Source organism: Rhea americana, unplaced genomic scaffold, assembly GCF_003343005.1.
Source record: "Rhea americana isolate MKP2758 unplaced genomic scaffold, rheAme1 scaffold_97, whole genome shotgun sequence".
Lineage (NCBI taxonomy): Eukaryota > Metazoa > Chordata > Aves > Rheiformes > Rheidae > Rhea > Rhea americana.
The window spans coordinates 1737978-1757263 of record NW_028187166.1 but is presented as its reverse complement, the minus strand read 5'-3'; the positions used below and the strand labels follow the sequence as shown (position 1 = coordinate 1757263).

At 38.7% G+C, this 19286-nt stretch overlaps 2 protein-coding genes across 4 annotated transcripts; one reads left to right on the top strand and one right to left on the bottom strand.

Annotated features, from left to right (window-relative positions):
* The first annotated feature begins 114 nt into the window (after nucleotides 1-114).
* Nucleotides 115-14564, top strand: STKLD1 (serine/threonine kinase like domain containing 1). Of its 3 annotated transcripts, XM_085325220.1 has the most exons (19): nucleotides 115-743; nucleotides 1295-1390; nucleotides 1896-1940; nucleotides 2519-2593; nucleotides 3261-3365; nucleotides 3803-3873; nucleotides 4461-4576; nucleotides 5216-5328; nucleotides 5430-5590; nucleotides 6122-6252; nucleotides 6774-6857; nucleotides 8078-8194; nucleotides 8812-8952; nucleotides 9868-9996; nucleotides 11083-11220; nucleotides 12119-12247; nucleotides 12795-12932; nucleotides 13296-13375; nucleotides 14469-14564. In XM_085325220.1, the coding sequence occupies exons 1-19, from the start codon at nucleotides 489-491 to the stop codon at nucleotides 14514-14516; spliced, it is 2172 nt and encodes a 723-aa protein (XP_085181346.1). In that variant the 5' UTR covers nucleotides 115-488; the 3' UTR covers nucleotides 14517-14564. The 3 variants fall into 3 exon arrangements, with proteins under 3 accessions (XP_085181346.1, XP_085181347.1, XP_085181348.1); XM_085325221.1 differs by lacking the exon at nucleotides 1295-1390; XM_085325222.1 differs by lacking the exon at nucleotides 8078-8194.
* On the bottom strand, nucleotides 14383-19061 carry REXO4 (RNA exonuclease 4). The gene is made up of 7 exons (XM_085325223.1): nucleotides 18834-19061; nucleotides 18395-18550; nucleotides 17978-18171; nucleotides 17405-17493; nucleotides 16746-16820; nucleotides 15940-16014; nucleotides 14383-15204 (listed from the first exon to the last, which is right to left on the bottom strand). The coding sequence occupies exons 1-7, from the start codon at nucleotides 18974-18976 to the stop codon at nucleotides 15106-15108; spliced, it is 831 nt and encodes a 276-aa protein (XP_085181349.1). The 5' UTR covers nucleotides 18977-19061; the 3' UTR covers nucleotides 14383-15105.
* Nucleotides 19062-19286: the final 225 nt, after the last annotated feature.

Sequence of the window (19286 nt, the reverse complement as noted above, 5' to 3'; positions counted from 1 at the left end):
TTTTTTTTGGTGTTAGCGTGGCTGTGGTGACGGCTGGGCAGCTGCAGCTGGAAATCACGCCAGGCTGCGGAAAGCCCGTTCATCCCCCCACCTCAGTTCGGTTATTACTTTTTTTCCTGGTGAGGCTTTCGGAAGACGCAGTTTAACGCGAGCCAGGCTACGCTCCGCGCACCTGGGAGTACCGCCTCGCAGCCGGGGCGGGGGAGAAGCCCCRGAAAGGCCCGGCTCCGAAGCATCGCTGCTCACACCCGGCAGCGTTACTGGGAGGTTTAGACCTCGCAGTGTCCTCGGGCCTCTCCGGCGGTGACGGCACTTTTATCAGTTGCGTGATCGCAGTGGCTTTCTCCGCTCGGCTCAACCTATTTTTCAGGTTTCTTCCTGTTTTAACAGGAAAACCCCATCCGGAGAAACAGCTTTGTCAGCTGTAAAGATGGTACTTTGGAAATCTTCAGGGTGTAAAAAAGCATGAGTTGAGGACTCCATCCTTCATGCCCTTATGGGCTAAGTGTATCCCATCCCGGGATGGGAGGGGAAACGAGCAAATAAATGCATTAATTGGTGGCGCTTCTGCAGCCGGCCTGGTGCTGCTGACGGGGGAGGAAGCGCGAAATGGACGCCGGCAGGGGCCGGGGGCGCCGCGCGGCTGGCCGCTGCTGAGGGCCGCAGGCGCCGCGGCCACCGCCGCTGTCCCTGCCTCGCCCCGCGGCTCTGCCGGGCTCTGGCCCGCCATGGAGAAATACGAGGTGCAGCAGGGGCCCGGGGAGGGGGCAGCGTGTGGGCGGCACTGACTGGGGAGGGGGGGCGAGATGGCGGGGGCCTGGGCAAGGAAATGGCGAGAGCCGAGGGGGGCTGGGGAGGAGATGTATGAGGCCCTGGGGAGGGGGTCCACGGCCCTGGGGAGGGGGTACCCAACATTGGGGAGGGGATATATGGCCTTGAGGGGGGTCCATGGCCCTGGGGAGGGGGTACCCAACATTGGGGAGGGGATATATGGCCTTGGGGGGGTCCATGGCCCTGGGGAGGGGGTGTACGTGGGAGATGAAGGTGTTTTGCTCAGCAGACAGGAAGTGAGGAGAAACATCCAGGACCTCAGAGGAGGGAGAAGGGGGGTCTGCAGCCTCCCCCYTCAGAGCTGGGGTGCGGAGGGGGAGGCCGTGCTGCCCCCCAGCAGGGAGCAGGAGGTGCTCCGTCTGGAGAGGCTCAGCGGGAAAGCGGCTTGTAGGGATTTTCTGCCGTGGTTGTCCCCCACCTTGAAGCTGGGTGAGCGTGTGAGGGTCTTTCCCCTGCCCTGCAGGTACTGGAGCACCTGCAGCCCGGGGCGCTGGGGACTATGCTGGTGGTTGAATTGAAAGCGGAGGAGAGCAGGGGGAAGAAATATGCCATGAAGCAGGTGAGAAGGTGGTTGCTAGGAAAACAAGAGCTTGCCAACAGGTTCGTTGTCTCCATGGCCCCTTTTGATTGTAACCGAGACAAAGGCAAAGGGCAGCTCAGCCACTGAGTCGGAGCAGACATACATGTTACACTGCACTGCTGTCTTGGACAGCTGCTGCGTTTGGGTCATTTTACCAGAATATTGAGATTGGAACTGGGGAAAGGAGAGCAGCTTGCTCAGGTCCATCCAGCATGTTTTAACCTTAGCTCACAGCTATTTTGACAGTGTAGGGGAAAGACTCCCGGATTCATCGAAACCTCAGTTTCCATTCATCTCCCCACCGACTGGTTCAAACATCAGAGGTTGGTTGCTATGGAGAGCTATCATTTAAAATTTATGCCAACTCATACACACTTTGCAGTTCTGATGGTCTTGGCAAGATTGTTGTGAGATCTTTACTGGCAGAAAGGTTGGCTGTCTCTATGTTACAATCTCATCCTCATCTTCTGTTTGTTTGGTACAGGTTGAATGCATTGAAGAGAAACAAGCAAATAAGGCYTTGGAGGAGGTATCAGTGCCGCTTTCCGTTACTAGCTTCGCTTACAGAGACCAAAGTCTGTAATAGAACTTGGTTAATGGAACAAAGTCTTTTATCTACAATGATTAACTGTGTAAACAGTCAAGATCCATATCTTGACTAGTAAGACTATTTCTTAGAATATCTCTTTAGTGTCATCATATTTTCTGTGGCTCAAGCTTGCAGAGTAGTTACTGGAAATAATGGCTATGCTAGAAATACCATCTTGACTTTCATATCCTAAGACCAGTTTTCAGATTTGGATGTTAGGAATTGGGGTAAGGGGGTTTTCTTTACATATCATCTCTCTAAGGATTAGTTTATATCCTGAATCTCACAAGGTTGTTACAGCATTATATTGAGTAGAATCTTCCTGAAATATTTCACTTAACTTGACACTGGTACATGGAGGTATGTATTAGAGCTTATACACAGAAATGTTTGAATCAGACATGTGACAGGAAAAAGTTAGGAACTGAGTTAGGATATTACTTAAGGCCTTGTTCAGTGGGGTGGAGCATGCAGCTATAGTTAAGTCCTATCTCTGGATTTTTTTTTATCCTGTGCAGGCAATGGATTTGCTGAAACTTCATCATTCAAGCATCTGTGCTTACAAGGAATTGTTTGTGATGTGGGATAATAAGGTGAGAATGAAATAGGCTCAGTTCAACTGGAGCACATGGTTAGTGTTACAGGCCTGTAAGCCTTTTCTGCAGATTTAAATTTGGGGTGGTCAGTGTGAGATGCTAAAAAAGATTATTTGATCTGTAACTAACCTGCTTTTTAAACTCCTGGTTAAACATACTGAAGAAGATATGTGGTTTAGAATCCATCACATGGCAGTATTGTGTACTGACTCACAAATTCTGATGTTTAGTTTTTGCTTATTCTGTTCTATTTTCTAGTGCATATGTAATTTTAGCTGCTTTTGTTCCATCTGCAGTATGCCTATATAAAAACCCTTTTATATGAGGTTATAGGAAGCCAAAAGCTCTGACTTATTTGTTTGCAGAGTTGATTCAGCACTCAGGCAAAATTCCTGTAGATTTTATGGATGTGTATTTGACTTGAATTGTCCCGTATGGCTTCAAATAAGAGATGCTTGGTAATGCTTTTGAAAAACAGATGCTATATGTTTAATAAAGGAAAGTAAATATTGTCTCCTTTGTGARAGATTAATTAGCTCAGAACACCTTGATACTGATGAAAGTTCCACTCTCATGTTTGGCCAAGTGCTCAGTTTTATCTTTCTTGCTGGATATGTTATTACCTGCAAACAGTTAGACAATCTTGGTGTAATCTTTATTACAGATATCATCGCTTTTCCTTTGTCTGGTAATGCAGCACTCGGGCCAAGGAGATCTTTCATCTCTGATCAAGGAAAAAAGGCAGAACTCAGAGAAAATAACAGACAAGGTAAAAAGTACAGAAGAGGCATCTGATTAAAATGAAGGAGTCTCACTGCTTTTAGATTTCTTCTTTTATATTCCCTCCTTCTCAAAGCCTTCCCCCAAATCTTCAAAACACAATGTTTTACTTAAGGCCTGCTTGAGAAACTGTCTACAGCTTTGCCCTGAATCAGTTTGAAATTGTCATAACAATAGTTAACTCTTTATATAGCTTGTGCTCAAGCAATTAAAACTTTTCTTGTTTTACTTTTCATCTGTAAAATATATGGATAATAACAATTATCTAATACACAGAGTAATGAGCAAATTTATCATGTGATGAAAATAGTGCTTCCTTCTTGAATGGACCTTGCTTCAAGCAAAGGAATTCTCTCATGTGAAATGTTTAATTTCTCTGTTGTTACTCTGTTTACGTTGCACTTCCATATATATTCCTGTCAGTAGGTGATTCTGAAGTTCCTGGGACAGATGGTGGATGCTTTGTTTTATATACACAAACAAAATATTATTCACAGGTGAGTAGAAATCTGTTCTCTTTGTCCAAGAGGTGATTGTTCTTTGCAGCAACTAGTCATTCAGCACAACTGTTCACTGAAGATGCGTTGAATCTTACTGTTCAAAAAGGAGGATTAGCAGATAGGAATTATAGGTTTTGTACATAGTTTTGTCTTCTGTAACTTTTGAAAGTCATTTAATTCTTGATTTTTATCTAAATTATCAATTTAAAAGATATTCTAAATGTTCTATGTTTGCTGTTTGGAATGAGTTGAGAAGTGATCACTAATTTTAATACGAGAATGCTGACTGTCCCTGCTACTGTTTATATTTTGATGGCTGTAACACACAAGCTATACTTCATGTATCTAAAGCAACAGACAAAAATTTCTATTACATGTTCAGATAAATCTATATTGCAATCAAATTTTAAAGCATTTTGCAGCAAATTGCAGAATTTTCCATCCTAAAAAAGGAAAAGATTGTATATTAAAAAACTTGTATATTAAAAAAATCCCTCTTTGCATGTGTAAAGATGCTGGGAGTCTGTAGTTATACATTATTACATTCTGATTTCACATGCTGACAGAAGATATTTGTGTTGTAGAAATCTCAAGCCATCAAACATTCTTGTGACTGATGAAGCATCCTTCATGCTTTGTGATTTCAGTACAGAAGCACTTATGACTGATGAAATGAAATGGAAAATAAGAGTGGAAGAAAGTACGTATTTAGTTTAAATTCTTTATTTTTAAATTATTTGGTTATGATGGATATATTTAGTGCTCAGAGAAAAATCAAAGAAACGTAATAACCATTTTGCCCTGTTCTCTGCATTATGATATTTTTTCTTCTAATGAATAAAGCGGATATTATAAAAGAAACGAAGGGTGAAGTAGATGTATTTCTTGTATCATAACCTATTACATAAACATTCATATTTAAGTCATTAACCTGAATCTAGCCAGTACTATTGCTTTATGATATTTTCTGATACCCTCTGAATTCATTTCACAAGTGTCTGCTCAGTTCCTCATGGACAATTGCCTACAGCATTAATTGTGTTCACAGTTGAAAAAAAAAGCAGATAGATTAATGACTGTGAGTCACAAAACTTCTCTGCAACAAATTTTGTTGGAAGAATATTTAGCTTGATACATACACAGTTACATCTTGGAAAATTATTCATTAGTTATAATGTGCTTCTTGCAGTCTTCTGTGGCATATCACCAGTAAAAGACTAATCTGTGCTGTGTATCTCTGAATTATTCTGAAACATGAAACTAGTGCCTATGGCTGTGCAAGCAAAGCTGTGTATAGTACAATGTCAGAAACATTACCATATGATTGTTATTTCAACAGGTAGCAAATTGTGGATGGCTCCAGAAGCACTCTGTTTTTCTTTTAGTGAGAAATCTGACATCTGGTCTCTAGGTTGTATTCTACTTGACATGATGACCTGCTTTGTTATGAATGTATGTAATAATGTTTTTTTACAAATTTAAAATGTCATGAGCCCACCAAGATACCTGTAAATGAGCGTGTGAAAGGTCTTCTGATACTATCCTCTTTGCAGACACAAGAGAGAACTTCATTACTGCAAGGCATTAGACAGGATACCAGCCATCTTGAGGGAGTTCTGACATTAATGCAAAACAGAGATAATAGCTCTCCACCTTTATTCACAATTTTATTTATGATGCTACATATTCAGCCCAGTATGAGACCCACAGCAAAGTGAGTTCTGGATGCTTTCCCTTTATTATTGTTATTTTTTCTCTAAACCCGCCTACCTTAATGAAAAAGAGGAATGTTAGCTGCTATTTGAAAGCGATTGACTCTAGGCTGCTGATCTTATTTCCCTGTTAAATTGCCTTAATAGAAAAGAGTCAAAGATGTAATTTCTCTCTTTTAGAAATGAGCATTATGATGAGTCTAGCTGTTGTTTTTGAAGAGCTACATTATAAAATTATTTTATAGGCAATTTTTTTGCAGTCTGAGAATGCATGAATTTCAGTATAACATGCAATATTTTGGTATTATAGCCATTTTACAGGCAGTTAATTGAAGCTGAAGCATGGCTTGCTCAAAGTAAGCTCTTTCATTAGCAATTTTAAGGTAAAATGTGTAAGTTCTGTCAAAAGTAATCCAGTCTTCAAAGAAGTATTATTTAGGGACTTAAATCAAAGTGAAACAAAGCCTGTAGGAAATTTTTATAACTTACCGATTCTAACTTACTGTACTATTTTTTGTCTCTCATAACTCCAGGGCTCTGACTGATGTTCCATTTATTAGGGAATGCCTGACCGTTGCTGGTTCCTCTTTAATAAAACTGAAAAAGCCTTTGCCTATCAATGTAATAGATGTGCTCCTTGAGGGAGGAATTGGCAGTGTTCTAGGTAATAAGAAAGTAAGATGAATTTAATAGTATAGTGACTTCCATAGGAAATAAACCCATGTGTGTTCCAGTAACACATAAGATTACCAGCTATACCTAATGTGCTAGTTGAATGAGGTTAGAGATCATTCTTCAGGAAATCTGGGAACCTCACTTATTTTGTTTGCATTCTAATACATTAGCCAATTTATGCTAGCAAAGGAACTGCTCCATTATTTTCCTTCTAAGTAAGGATGAAATTATCTTAATCTGAAAAGGCTATTCAAATAGTGCATTTAAAGCCTCTAACCCTGCTTTGATTTAGTATTCTTGCAGATCCTCAAGTATGCAGATAGAGGTGAATCAGAACACTTTGTAATTTGTAAATGGTTAATATTTAAGGGAAAAAATTCTCTTTTTAACAATCACAAACTGTATTATTTTCATTTATGTGAATTAATGCCTTGCACAAAATAGAAATTCCGAGTGCTTTGTATAAGCATTTGTATCAAATTATTAGATTAATTGTCTTGTTTTTTGTAGAGTTCATGCAGGCTTACTGGGATAGCGAAGAAGCACAGGTTAAAGCTGTAGAGCACCTTGCAAGATTTTTAGGAGATAAAAATGGTGAGGCGCTATTTTATTCATTTATTTAGTTTGTTCTTTCCTTACGTTTTAAGATAGGGGAAAAATATTCTCTTGACTACCAAATTGCTGTCTTCCTATTTTTCATTTTTGCATGTGCTGAAATAGGCTGCCATTTGATATGATTGTGTTGGTACTTGTCTTATAAAAGCTTTTCTTTAACAGCAGAGGCATTTGCTGGTTAAGACCAATAGGYACTGCAAGAACTCAATGTTTTTTTACATTCAGTGGCAACTGAGATGAAATAGCAAACCAACATTTGATGAGCAGGTGGAAGGTAGTTCATATCAATGTTGGGCAAAACGTTGGTAATGCTTGGGGCTGTAAAACCAATAGAGCAAAAGAGAGCTAGAGGTGCCTAATTTCTGTGTGTCTAGTAAAGCGGTGTGAAGGAAGACTGTATGTTCTCTCCTAGCATTGGCACCTTTTTTAGATTAATCTTTCAGACCAAGATTAATATTTTCAAAGCACCATGTTAACTCAGTTATAAAATACACAGTTTTATAAAGCAGTAACATTTTAATACTGGCATTGGCTTATGATATTAAAACACATGAGTGTTTTATATCTGTAATCAATAAGGAGAAAAAGCTTTTTTTTCCCCATAGTGGCTAATATCTTTGACATTCATTCAAGCTCACTGGCAGCAATACAAGGCTGCACATCTGATTTTTATTTTTTTTGGTACTTTTGCAGCATGGCTTACCATGATTGATATTCGCATCTTTGATCATGCTCCGAATGGATTCATAGAAATCATCCAGTTTTCTCTGAACTTTTTTATCATGTATTTGTGGATAAATTGATAGTTGTATTAGCTCTTTGAAAAGCTTAGTCTTCCTAGAATTAGGAGACCTTCAGGCTCATATGCCAACATTCTACCTTGCTTCTCGTTACATGGCCAATAAACTGCACCAATACGACTTACCAGGAACATGCTGACTACAGTTAGCTTGCGCGGAGTTGCTGTTGTATTTAGTAAGAGATATTGCACATAGAGACTACAGAATTATTGTTCCATCTCTGCTTGCATGTTGTGTTCTTTGATTCAAGACTGTTGTTCTACTGTACCATCTTGGTCACAGCAATGGTGTCATTTTAGTTTGAAGTGGAACTATTCTGAACCGTAGAYACCCACTGAGCGATCTAAGCAATTGACAGTGTAACTGAATGTTGGCTCACATCATTTTTTTCCCCCATAGCCTTACCCTGTCTGCTAACGATCATGGAACTGATCACTTCTGCCATGAAGACTCATATAGATTCTCTCAAGTTACAGATAGATGGCTGCAGATTATTGCTTAAAATTCTTAGTCGAGGTACAGTTGTGAGACTTCCAACTAATTCTGAGGATCATAGCCTACCTCTTATAGTGTTAGATGTAGTAAATAAGATTTGAAATGGGTTCGGCAATGACAACTGTTCAAATTGATTAAGATTTTAGGGGATAAATTTAAAGTAATAGAGGATTTAACCAGCTTTAACAAGAGTCTGGATTACGGGCTTTCTTCATAAGTGATATTCCTGAATTCTGTGTTAAAATTTTAATTTTAGATCTAGGCTACTGCTCCTAGACTATTAAGTCTTTTTTTTTTTTAATGTCTGTCATGCAGAGTGTTACTAGAGTGTATAAATTAGAGATTTTCAGTGTTCTGGAATTTGAATTTCAAAACATGGAACTATAGAATACATTTTGCCTTCTTTTATTGTCCCTTCTATTTTTTTCTTGTCAATTTACTCTTGTAACACATGAAAATGGTATAATATTGAAATGAATAAGAATTTAATTTCAGAAAATGTATGTTTAAGATAACTCTTGGTTTTGTGACGTGAAGAAATGTAGTATATGTTTTGCTTATGATGAGAGCAGGAGGCTCAGACTTCATTCAAAGCCACTGAAATCTCTTAATTCTGTTCAAATGTTTACTTTTGACAGCTCTAGAACAGAATCTGGATGTGGAAACATGCTTGAGTGACAATGTAATTAGCTCTCTGTTAGAGACAGTGAGAAAACATTCTCAAAATGAAGAGTTACTTTCATTGGTCTGCACACTACTGATGATGATTTCAGCCAGTGGTAGGTCACACTGTTCATTTAGGGGAAATTTCTTATTTTTCCACTTATGTAATCTAATCAAAGTTATAATGAAGAATTCGTGACACCACTGAGATTTGTGAATGTTTGTGGGTGTTAGGTCAATAGTGGTGAGATTTCTTATTTATAACAGTTCTGGAAGTATGAGACATATTGCTGAGGCTTCAGGCACTTACAAATTTGTATGTATTAGAGTGGGTCTGCGTTTGATCTTGTTTTGGAAACAAGTACAAACTGTACAAATATGGAAAATGAGGGCATAGAACCTGGATTCTATTTTGGGCTGTGCCGTGGAGAATTGAAACCACTCTACCTAATTTCTCTATGTTGCTTTTTCTCCCCAGATTGTAGTTGCTAAATATTTACAGTATTTTTTTTACTTGTTTGGATTGTCAATTCAACATTCAGCAGAGGACTGTTTGTCTAAATGGGTACAGAAGGATTTAGCAATGAAAGAGGATAATTAAAAAAATGGTACAAAAATGAAATGTCTAGATTTATACAAATAAAGTTACTAAGATCAGGCTATTTTTATACATTTCTTCCTAACTCTGCAGTTAATGAGGTTGTTTGTATTGCTGACTTACAAACATATGAAGAATAGTGATTTATACCTTCTTAATTCCTTTTTGTTCAGTAAATTTCARACCTGTAAGGAACAGAGATGGCTAAACAGGCAGTGTTTGCAAAGGTCACTTGTGCTGAAAACTATGCTTATGTGCATTTTGTTAGGAATCCGGTCTGTTTTCTTGCTTTGTTTTTTCCTGCCTCTGGTGTCATGTTACCACTTTGTGCTAGCACTGTTTAAACATGGTTAGCAGTGGTGTCCATTGCAAGGACAATGTCAGGGGGGAAAATATCAAATTTGATGGGATTTCTGTTTTCTGTGCTTTTTAGAAGTTGCTGCAGAGAATCTAAGAAAAGCTGGAGTAATTCCGGACCTTCTGATGATTATAAGGAATTTTCTTCACAATGAACAGATTTGCCTCTCTTGTTGTGGAGTTCTCTGGAGCTTGGTTGTGAGCGGTAAGCAGTATAGCAAGTATTGTGCCTGGATTCATGTGACTGAATGCAGCAGGTATTGTGCCTAGTTGGGTTCAGATGCTGGTGCTGCTGGGACTGGAGTTTTGTTCTTATTCTCCCCTTCTAGAGAGAGGTCTCTGCAGCACTATTTGGATAAAATGAAGTGATCCAGAGCTAAATGAAAGAAAACTAAAGAGTAATGCAAACTTTTCAGTACCCCTTTTTGTGTTAAGAGGTCAAAGTTAAATCCTTATTGTTTAAGCTAAGATTTGGCTTATGAACAAACCATCAAAAATGAAAGGGAATATACAACTGCCGATTTTTCAATCATGCAGTTTTGCCCTGTTATTAACAGAGGGAATGCACTTAAAACAGCATATTAAATTGGATATCAGATTAGCATTTGAAATAAATGACATCTTATTTCTTTGCATCACACTTCTCTTGGCAGCACTGGGCTAACTCTTGAGCTGGAGATCTCATAGGGACTTGCTTTTTCAATAGAAATGTGATTGGCAAGGTGGCAAGTATACTCTTCTTATCTCCTTAGAACTAAACCAGTGTCATCCTGCAATGTTGGAGAGCTGTGGGAAACTGCTCAAGGTGGCCTCATTTTTTGAGACCACAGCGAGTTATTTTAAGGTGAATTGTTTCTGTGAGGGGTTCTTCTATAGTTGTGTGGTGTCCTAATTGCCAAGGAAGGCAGAAAACATACTGCACTTGGTCTGTTTTATTGCCTCTGCACAATGAACTACTCATTTGATTTGTGTGTCCAGCTATATCCATCCATATTCTGTCCAAAATGTGATTATTTTTTGAGGTTTCATGATGTGATCCCCATGTRTAATTTAAACGGTAGAGAAAACTAGTTATTGGAGAAGTTCAGCTTTCTGCAGTGAACATTACTCTTTTGTAGTCCTGTAATATTTGCTTTTTTGGGAATATTTTATATTCCTTTCCTCAGCTGTTGTCCATACYAAGATAATATTGCATTACTCATCAATTAAGGGTTTACTGATGTAACTTGACATATAATGTGCTTATGACTTGATTAAATAACTCTACTTGATACATTTCCTATTTATTAAGGTAATTTAGAGAACAACCTAGACCGAGCATTGCTGAAAAGTGCTGTCTGTGCTACCTCTGCTGTTCTTCAGGAGCACCTCCAGAAYGGAACGGTGGCTGAGACAGCTTGCTCAGCTCTGTGGGCACTGTCACTCCAAGGTGTGTTTTCCTAGGGTTCWTGTCGGTTGGTGTGGAAGAGGCTAGTACACCAAATGTGCCTGCTGATGGTGACTCCTGAAATACAGGCTGTTTGGCCTTAGCAGGCTCTGCAGATGGCAGCAGAGTTAGGAACTTACCTCCTCTCTTAACCAGCCTTCTCCACATTTGCTCTCTGACACTCTATTTTTTTGATGAGCCATATCAATTATAACTGGATACTGCTGTGGATTATGTAATGATGGGCACCTACAGCAACCTACACAGCACAGAATGCTATCTCTTGCTTATCTCCCTAGCCCAAGAATGCCGTTATGTGTTACTTGCTTCTCTGTTACTCCTTTGAACAGAGCATTAGCATTGTGCAGGATGGACTGCAGGTTTGTTTTTTAAACCTTTGTTGACTTTTTACTTTGGGAACAACATTTCAGTTTAAAAAATAAACCCCTTACCTCTTTCATTATCATGTGCACTAATAAATGCATTCTTGTAGTGCCATTCTGTCTGTTTCTTACGCATGCAAGAATATTGTCATACCTACTGCTGCATCAAAACACTTTGCTTATGCCATCGTTCCTTTAGGAAGGGCTGAGTAAAAAAGCCTAAGCAGTGTGCTTTCTCGTCTCAGTTCTAGTACCCATTAGCAGAATGTGTTGAATATTCAGGAGTCTTCATTCCTTTGGGCCWGGAGAATGAAACAAAATCTTGACATAGAAGATACCTCAGAAATTTCTCTTAGACCTCTGGATCAGGTCRTGATAAGACTTTACTGAGCTATGTTACTGTAATAAAGGTTTTCATATGCTTTCTTTGTAATTTTTGTTGCATAATTAAAAGTCTTTTCAGAAACAGAAGGCACAGTGCTGATGAGTATTTTAAAGGCTTTATCTTTTTAAAAAAGGTTGCTTCACTGAAAATGAATATGAATCCACAACAGCRCTTCTGCTAGATGCTCTCAGGATAAACCTAGAAAGACCAGTGCTGGTGAAGAATGCTTGCCAAACATTAGCAAGTCTTCTAAGGCTATCTGGTAACATTYAGCAATCTATTTTTATTAATTGCAAATCACCTCGGAAGTGGACATTTCTGAATAGTTCAAGAGTTTCTAGTGAGAATGGGATTGATATCTCCTCTCCTGGGTTAATCTTGACTTAAGGGGCTGGAAGAAGAAGTAGTGAAATTGAAGTGTGAGCTATTCTTTTCTTCCCATGGTCAGAACATGCAYGTCCAAGAACTATTACAGCAGCACAATCTTAGTAACTGTGAGAGCTTTTTTTCACTTATTTTATGGTGAAGTTGTTTCAACTATCTGAAAGAGTAGAGCTCAAGAGAACAATAAATACCAAAATAGCACTTCTGCTGTGCATGTCGGCATCRGTTGTCTATTTACTCCTGCTTGTCTTCTACTTGTCTTGTACTTGTGGCCCAAAAATGTTTCAGTAAAGCTTTTAGGAAGGTGGGCACCGTTTCCTGGAAAAATATTACAGGCATGCTAGCTAGGGCAAGGAACTGGAAAGTAAATAATACAGTTTGCAGCTACCAATTATCCCAGCAGTATTTATTTCCCTTTGTTTTAGAAATATCAGCTTTCAGATTTGTAACGGATCCAAAAGGCAGTGGAATAAAATTGATCAAAGACGCCTACCGCTTTCACTGTGATGATCCAGAAGTGGTGGAAAATATCTGTATGCTGATTAATGAGATGGTTCAATATGGTAAGATGGTGGTGCTGTTTGTGCAGTCTCTTTTTCTCCCCTGCCCCCAAAAGGTAGTAACGAAAAATTGTAACAGCAGCTGTGCAGGAAAATGGTATTTGCACTCAGCTGAAGCTTAATATATATCTGAGAAAGGAGGAAGAATTGAACTGTAAATTCATCCCATTTTGTTGTTCCTGAATAACTATAAGCATCTGTTAATGCAGCAGTTATAACGTCATCTTATCTTGTTTTCTCTTTTTACAGACCCATGCCCTCTCTGCTCTCCTCCAGACCCCATTGAGACCTATAGAAGAAAAATATTATTCCAGGTATCAGCAGTATACCAGTTAACATGAAATATTCTGTTTATTTACATTACAGATGAGATTGTGCTGGATATGGTCTCCCAGAAGATGAAAGAACTGCTGTCAGAAATAAAAAGCCGGTTTCCATCTAGTGTGGTATGTGGAAGTCACTGTCACAATAAGGGGCATGGGCTTAGTATGTTATTCCTGGTTATAGTATAATCTCTAAGTATCAGAAATCAAGTACTGCAGAAATTTAGAGGAGAATTATGAGTGTACTAGATGAAGAAGTTTTCATAAGAATATTTCTAATTGTATTGAAAAAATTAGTTGGAAAGTTTTTTCTTCCATATGCTCTGTGCTGTARGATTTTTGATGATCTGGTCTCTTACAACATTGGTTTGCATTATTTTACTACATTCTTCATACTAAAACAGGCTAAGTTTGCGGGAATAAGGTGTAAATATATGACAAAGCAAAAAGAAWTTGTATGAAACTGACATTCTTAAGAAACCCACTAGTGTCAGTTTGCCTGAAGAGTTAACAAATGTCAAATTCCAGCAAGCAGTGATACTGCAAAATTGATCACTGTTTCTGGTGCTTCAAAAGTTAAGTTATTCAAGCCATGAACTGTGTTACACTATCATTTCCTTTTCAATGGCATGCTGTCAAATAAGCAGTAATTACCAGTGTTTTTTCAGTAAGCCTATAAAACTGGTTTATCTTATAACCTTGCTCCTCTTTGTTACAGATTGGGTTTGCTTAGAGAATCTGTTTCAAAGACAATTATAAATCTGTATGAGCTTTTCTCAAATTTCTTAGGCAGCCATTGCCTGGAGCCTTGTAATGAACACTGCAGCTATAAGGTATCACAAAAAGAAAGTTCCCTCTTCCATTATATATGTCATTTGTTGGCCACCACCATGTTGTCTTGTGGACCAGCAAGACAGGCAAGACCAAATCTTTCTCATTCTGTCTACCCACTGTGCAACGTGGAACTGCTAAGTCTCTGAAACCCATTCCTTGTTACCTTCCAGTATCTGTTTAGATTATTTAAATGATAGTATGAGTATCCAACTTGGTAATTAGAATTGCTTTGGAATTTGCAGATCAGACTCGACAGCTTGTTCAAACAACACTATTTTCAAAGGCCTATTTTAAACACAGTGTTTTTATTAATAAAGGAATATAAAAATACATGAAGCAACAAGGTAATTCTGTATTTGACAATTCTCACATTTTTCTCCAGGAGATAATGGTCCTTGTGGATGCAAYGCTTTTAAAACTGCAGAAGTGACATAAAAGCTGTTTGTACAAGAACAAGACCTGTAGGCTTCCAGTTCAGGTATAAAAGCTTGGATCCTGCTGAAATATTTTAAAAGATTTTTCTCACCAGAAAGTGAGATTGATATTGTGCCTTAATATATAAACACTAATATATTCTGTTGATTTATTGTAGGCTTTAAAAATACCTGAAATAAAGATTGTAGTCTTATGAGTTTCAGCAAAGCAGTAACAGTTTCTTCCTTCATGTATCATAATTTAAAAACAGTTTTTCTTTTTACTCATTCAGTGTACATTTCCTTTGCAGGTATAGATCTGCTGAAGTACTTCACAAATTCAGACATTCAGTACATGGGCTGTTCAAACAGTAGTAGTCATTAGGCATATGTATGCTCCAGAACTTGGGTTACTTATGCAGTATTCCTGTATGAAAGTGTTCACATACCACATCAGGAAGTGTTATTTGTTGAGCTTTTTTATGAATCATCTTGTTGTCAGTTCTGAGTTCTCTCTAAATTTGTGTTGGAATTTGACATGAACACAGCAAATGCTGCATGTAAAAAAAAAATCACAGTGTAGAATTACTCAAATTTTAGAGTTTATTATTTCTTTAGTTTAGATTTAGATTTGTCCTTAACAGCAGCTTCCCACTGCTTTTTTTCTAAGGTGTACAGTCTCATAGCTGCTTGTGCATCCTGAATCTAAAAGAGAACAGAACAGGAGGCTTAAAAAACACAGTTCACATCGTTAAGAGCATTATTGTTAATAAGTAACTGTATGTTCCATCCATTTTAATACCTTCTTCCAATTAATATTTCATAATCTCTTTCTAGATTTAGGAGTTCTAGAGTAGCAAGTAGGAGGGAAAGAATACGTATTCAGAATGCAGGGCCCACCATAAGGCTGTGCGCTTCACTACTCAATCTTGATTAGGAGAGCCATTATGAAAAATCAAACTTGATACAGTATCTTGGCAATAACTTCACAATCTRCCCTGCTTTTTTAGATCATTCCTCTACTACATCTTCTTATTCACTGAAAAAAAGTAAGTAACTGCAGAGATTCAGTAATATTTTATCCACCTGCCATAGTACAGTGGTACAAAATGCTACTTTTAAGGCATGAAGTTGATACCTGAAAATTATTCTTTTTTCCTGGGGATCTTAAAGTAATAAGAATTGGTAGTTAAACAAAATACAGTTTATTTGTTCAAAAGGAGTTTATGAAAATGAGGAAGTAGTCCAAGTAGTATGAGACACACAACAGTAAGCAAGTTTATATGGCAATCTTATCCCATGCTGGTATCCAAGCACAGCTTGTTAACCTCCACTGAGAGACTAGAATGAAGCTTCAGGATTCCAGACTGAACCCAGATTCTAGATGTAAAGTGTAGTACCCTTGCTGATTACCCAGAAATGTTCTGAAGGGATACATACCGAACAGTGCTCTGATGTCTGCACTTGAACATTTAGGAGTCTCTCACAGAGCAGTTTCAATGATGGCCGTCCATTCTAGAAAAAGAAAAGATTGTATCRTGCTGTCTCACATTGATTGGCATACACATAATATTATTCAAAAATACATTTAAAATGAAATGTAGCATATCTCAGCTTCCATTGGTGAACTGGCAAGAAGTATTAATGAATTAGGAGATTTATGCACATTTTTGCACACACTGTTGAGGATTCTGTATACATTAATCACAACCTTGAAATTTGTGTTTGGGGTGCTTGATGTTGTGAAAAACAAAAACTAGGTGTATCATTACAAAGTTTAAAATAACAGCCTGTAACTTGAACCTTYACTGCTGCAGTTTAAACAGAAACTTCAAGCCATCTGTATTTTTTTTATATCCCTATGCAAATTATACTATTAACAGTTTCACATAAGTCTTACTGTAAGCAGGACTGTATTATCTTATTTTGCTACTCACAAAAGCATTATGAAGACCATCTAACTGCTAGGGAGTAAGTCAGTCACTGAATTTTGTGCACAAATATTACTGGTAATATTCGTAAGGAACCAGGTAACTTACTGCCATATTACAAATACTACGTGAGCATTCAACCTGTTTGATATTTTCAAGGAACAAGAAGCAGGCATCCCTGTTTCAGTAGGAAAGAAGGAACAGGACTTGCTTGGAGTTACGAGGGTAGAGCAAACATGAGGAGTGAGCTCGAAGCTGGGAGTCAGCAGCTCAAGAGTCAGTTAATCAAGGTGTCCCTTCCTGACAATTTCTTACCTTGACTCTCTGTCTGAAAGGCTTGTATTTTTGTGTGTCACGAGTTTTCTTCTTAGGATGATCAAGAAATAGGACCTGAAAAAAAAATTCCAGCCTAAAGAGTGCTGTTGCAGGAAAATTTATACAGCTGAATGTACATCTTTGAGCTCTCTCCTTCCATCCATTTTAAAAGACTATTCAAAACYATGAATAGACAAGCCTAAGATCACCTAGACTGGCAGGATTCAAGAGCTACAATACTATTTAGTATGAAAAACATCACTCAGGCTGGAGGCACCATCTGTAGAGGCTGCTGGCAGTGCTGACATACTATGATGTGACTAGATACCAGTCTTTAGTAAAGATGTTCAGATTTTTGTGCTTTGGGGGTGAGCAAAGCGTACGAACAGTTTTTGTATCAGGCTGTTTATCTCCTGGCTCTTTAGTAGGCATATTAGTACTACTGGGAACAAAGTTCTGAAGCTGAAGAAGTTCAGTGTGTAGGTGAATAGGGCTATATTTGGTGCAGCTTGAAATGACAAGAAACTGAGCTAACAGTGATAAAGCTGTAGTTTCTCAGAATTGAGGTGGTTTCATGTGACTGATCCAGGGAGATATATTAGAAATGTAATCAACTGCTAAATTATTGGTTTCAAAATAAGAAATTTGCAGCCACATACCTTTAAGTCATTGTGTAAAGCATGCCCGACTAAAATCCGTCCATTTAAGATGTCGGCAACCTCCTTCTGAACAATTTTAAAATTCTCTCCTAAAATACCACGCAATGAAACACTTTCTATTAGACATGTAAGACAACTCAGCAAGCTGCAATTAAAACATTGCATCTATTTTGTGAAGGCAGCTGTATCCTTGGAACTCTGGTTATACGAATGTGTACGGTACAGTTATTAATGGTCTAATAAATACTAATAACAGTAAATACTCTGGTTGATACAACAGCAGAGACAATTCCATATGGAACATAGCATTTAAAGGAAATGAACTTCTGTATTATTCCCATATCATGATTAAAAAATGAATTTTTCATGGGGCAGTAGCGACCACTCCGTAAAAAGCACATGCTCCCAAGTTTCTTCCMCAGTATTCACTGTGTAGTTTCATGTATTCAGGCTATATCAAATTTTTATTTTCTGTTTTCCAGAATAAAACTTTTTCACGCTCAGCCAAGGAGACCTGTGCAAAAGCCTGTTAAATTTGCCCTCCCTAAAAAACATTTTGGAAAAATTTCCTACCTGTCTTTATATTCTCAGGGCGTATGCCACTAACGGCTGTCCTGTAGTCAGTCACCTCTTCTGTAGGCTTGACGTACTTGTCATAAATACACTTTCCAAACTGGTTCACAATGGACACACGAGCCACAATGCTGTCTTCACCCTTGGGTCCCACTCCCACCATTTCACAGTCCATGGCTACAGCTCTTGTCAGCCTAAAACAAAAAGGATAACTTTGTGACACATTTGCTACAGAGACATTTGCATRAAGTTACACAGAGTTCACACATCGATGTGAACGGGGCAAACTGAGCAGTTTGTCAGCAGACTCGGAAAGATGTCACCTTATGCTGTGTGTTTGCAAGTCACAGTTACCAGAAAACAATCTTGATGCCTCTGCTGCACTGCTCCTGCGCTTCCCGTTGGAACACCACTCACCCTTCAGAAGCCTTTTCTTTAACCAGCGTCCTTTCCACAGACTCTTTGGATTGGCCTGTTTCAAGTCCCAGATTTCTTCTGGCAACKTTTGCTGCTTCAGGTCCTATGGCTGCTTCAATATCTTTTGGATCAACATCATCAAACCAGATGTCAGCCCTGATAAATACAGATTTAAATACATTTAATAGTATTAAAAGGACCTTGTATCTTCATGGTGTAGAAAAAGCCTTTTTTTTTTTTTTTAATCAAGAAATTAGCTCTGTGAAAACATCCATGCAGGTTGTTGCTATATCTGAGTAACTAGGGTAGTATATATATTATTTTTTCCAAAATTTAATCTGGAAGAGTGCACCTATTTCTAATGTACTGCTCTGTGCTCCTTGGGGATGCCTTCTGAAGACCACTATTTACACACCTGTACGAAGCTTTAAGTACTCACTCTTTTGTCTCCTGCTCCACATGTTCTTCAGCTTTCCTTCTTTTATGTTTTATATCACCCTGTTCCTTTTCAATGTTGCCATTTTTCTTTTTCTCTTTGCAGCCTTTTCCATCCTTTTTGGTGCCATCTGAATTGTTGCCCATTGCAGTCCTCTTGGATTTTGGATTTACCAAAGGAGAACTGCTTTTAGCAGAACCGTTGTTTATCTTGTTCGCAGATTTGGATTTTACCGCGTTCCCGCTCCCACTGACAGCCGGACCCTCTCGGCCATTTCCTTCCCTGAGCGCACGCTTCCTTCTGGCGTGTTTTTGACACGCAGCGACGGGCTCGTCACMGCTATTTGCCTTTGGTTTCAGCAGCTAAAACGACCAAAACCAGCACTGCACAACTTACTGGTGTAAACGACGATTTCTCTTTTATCCCGGCACCACCCAAACCCAAAGCGCTGCCCCC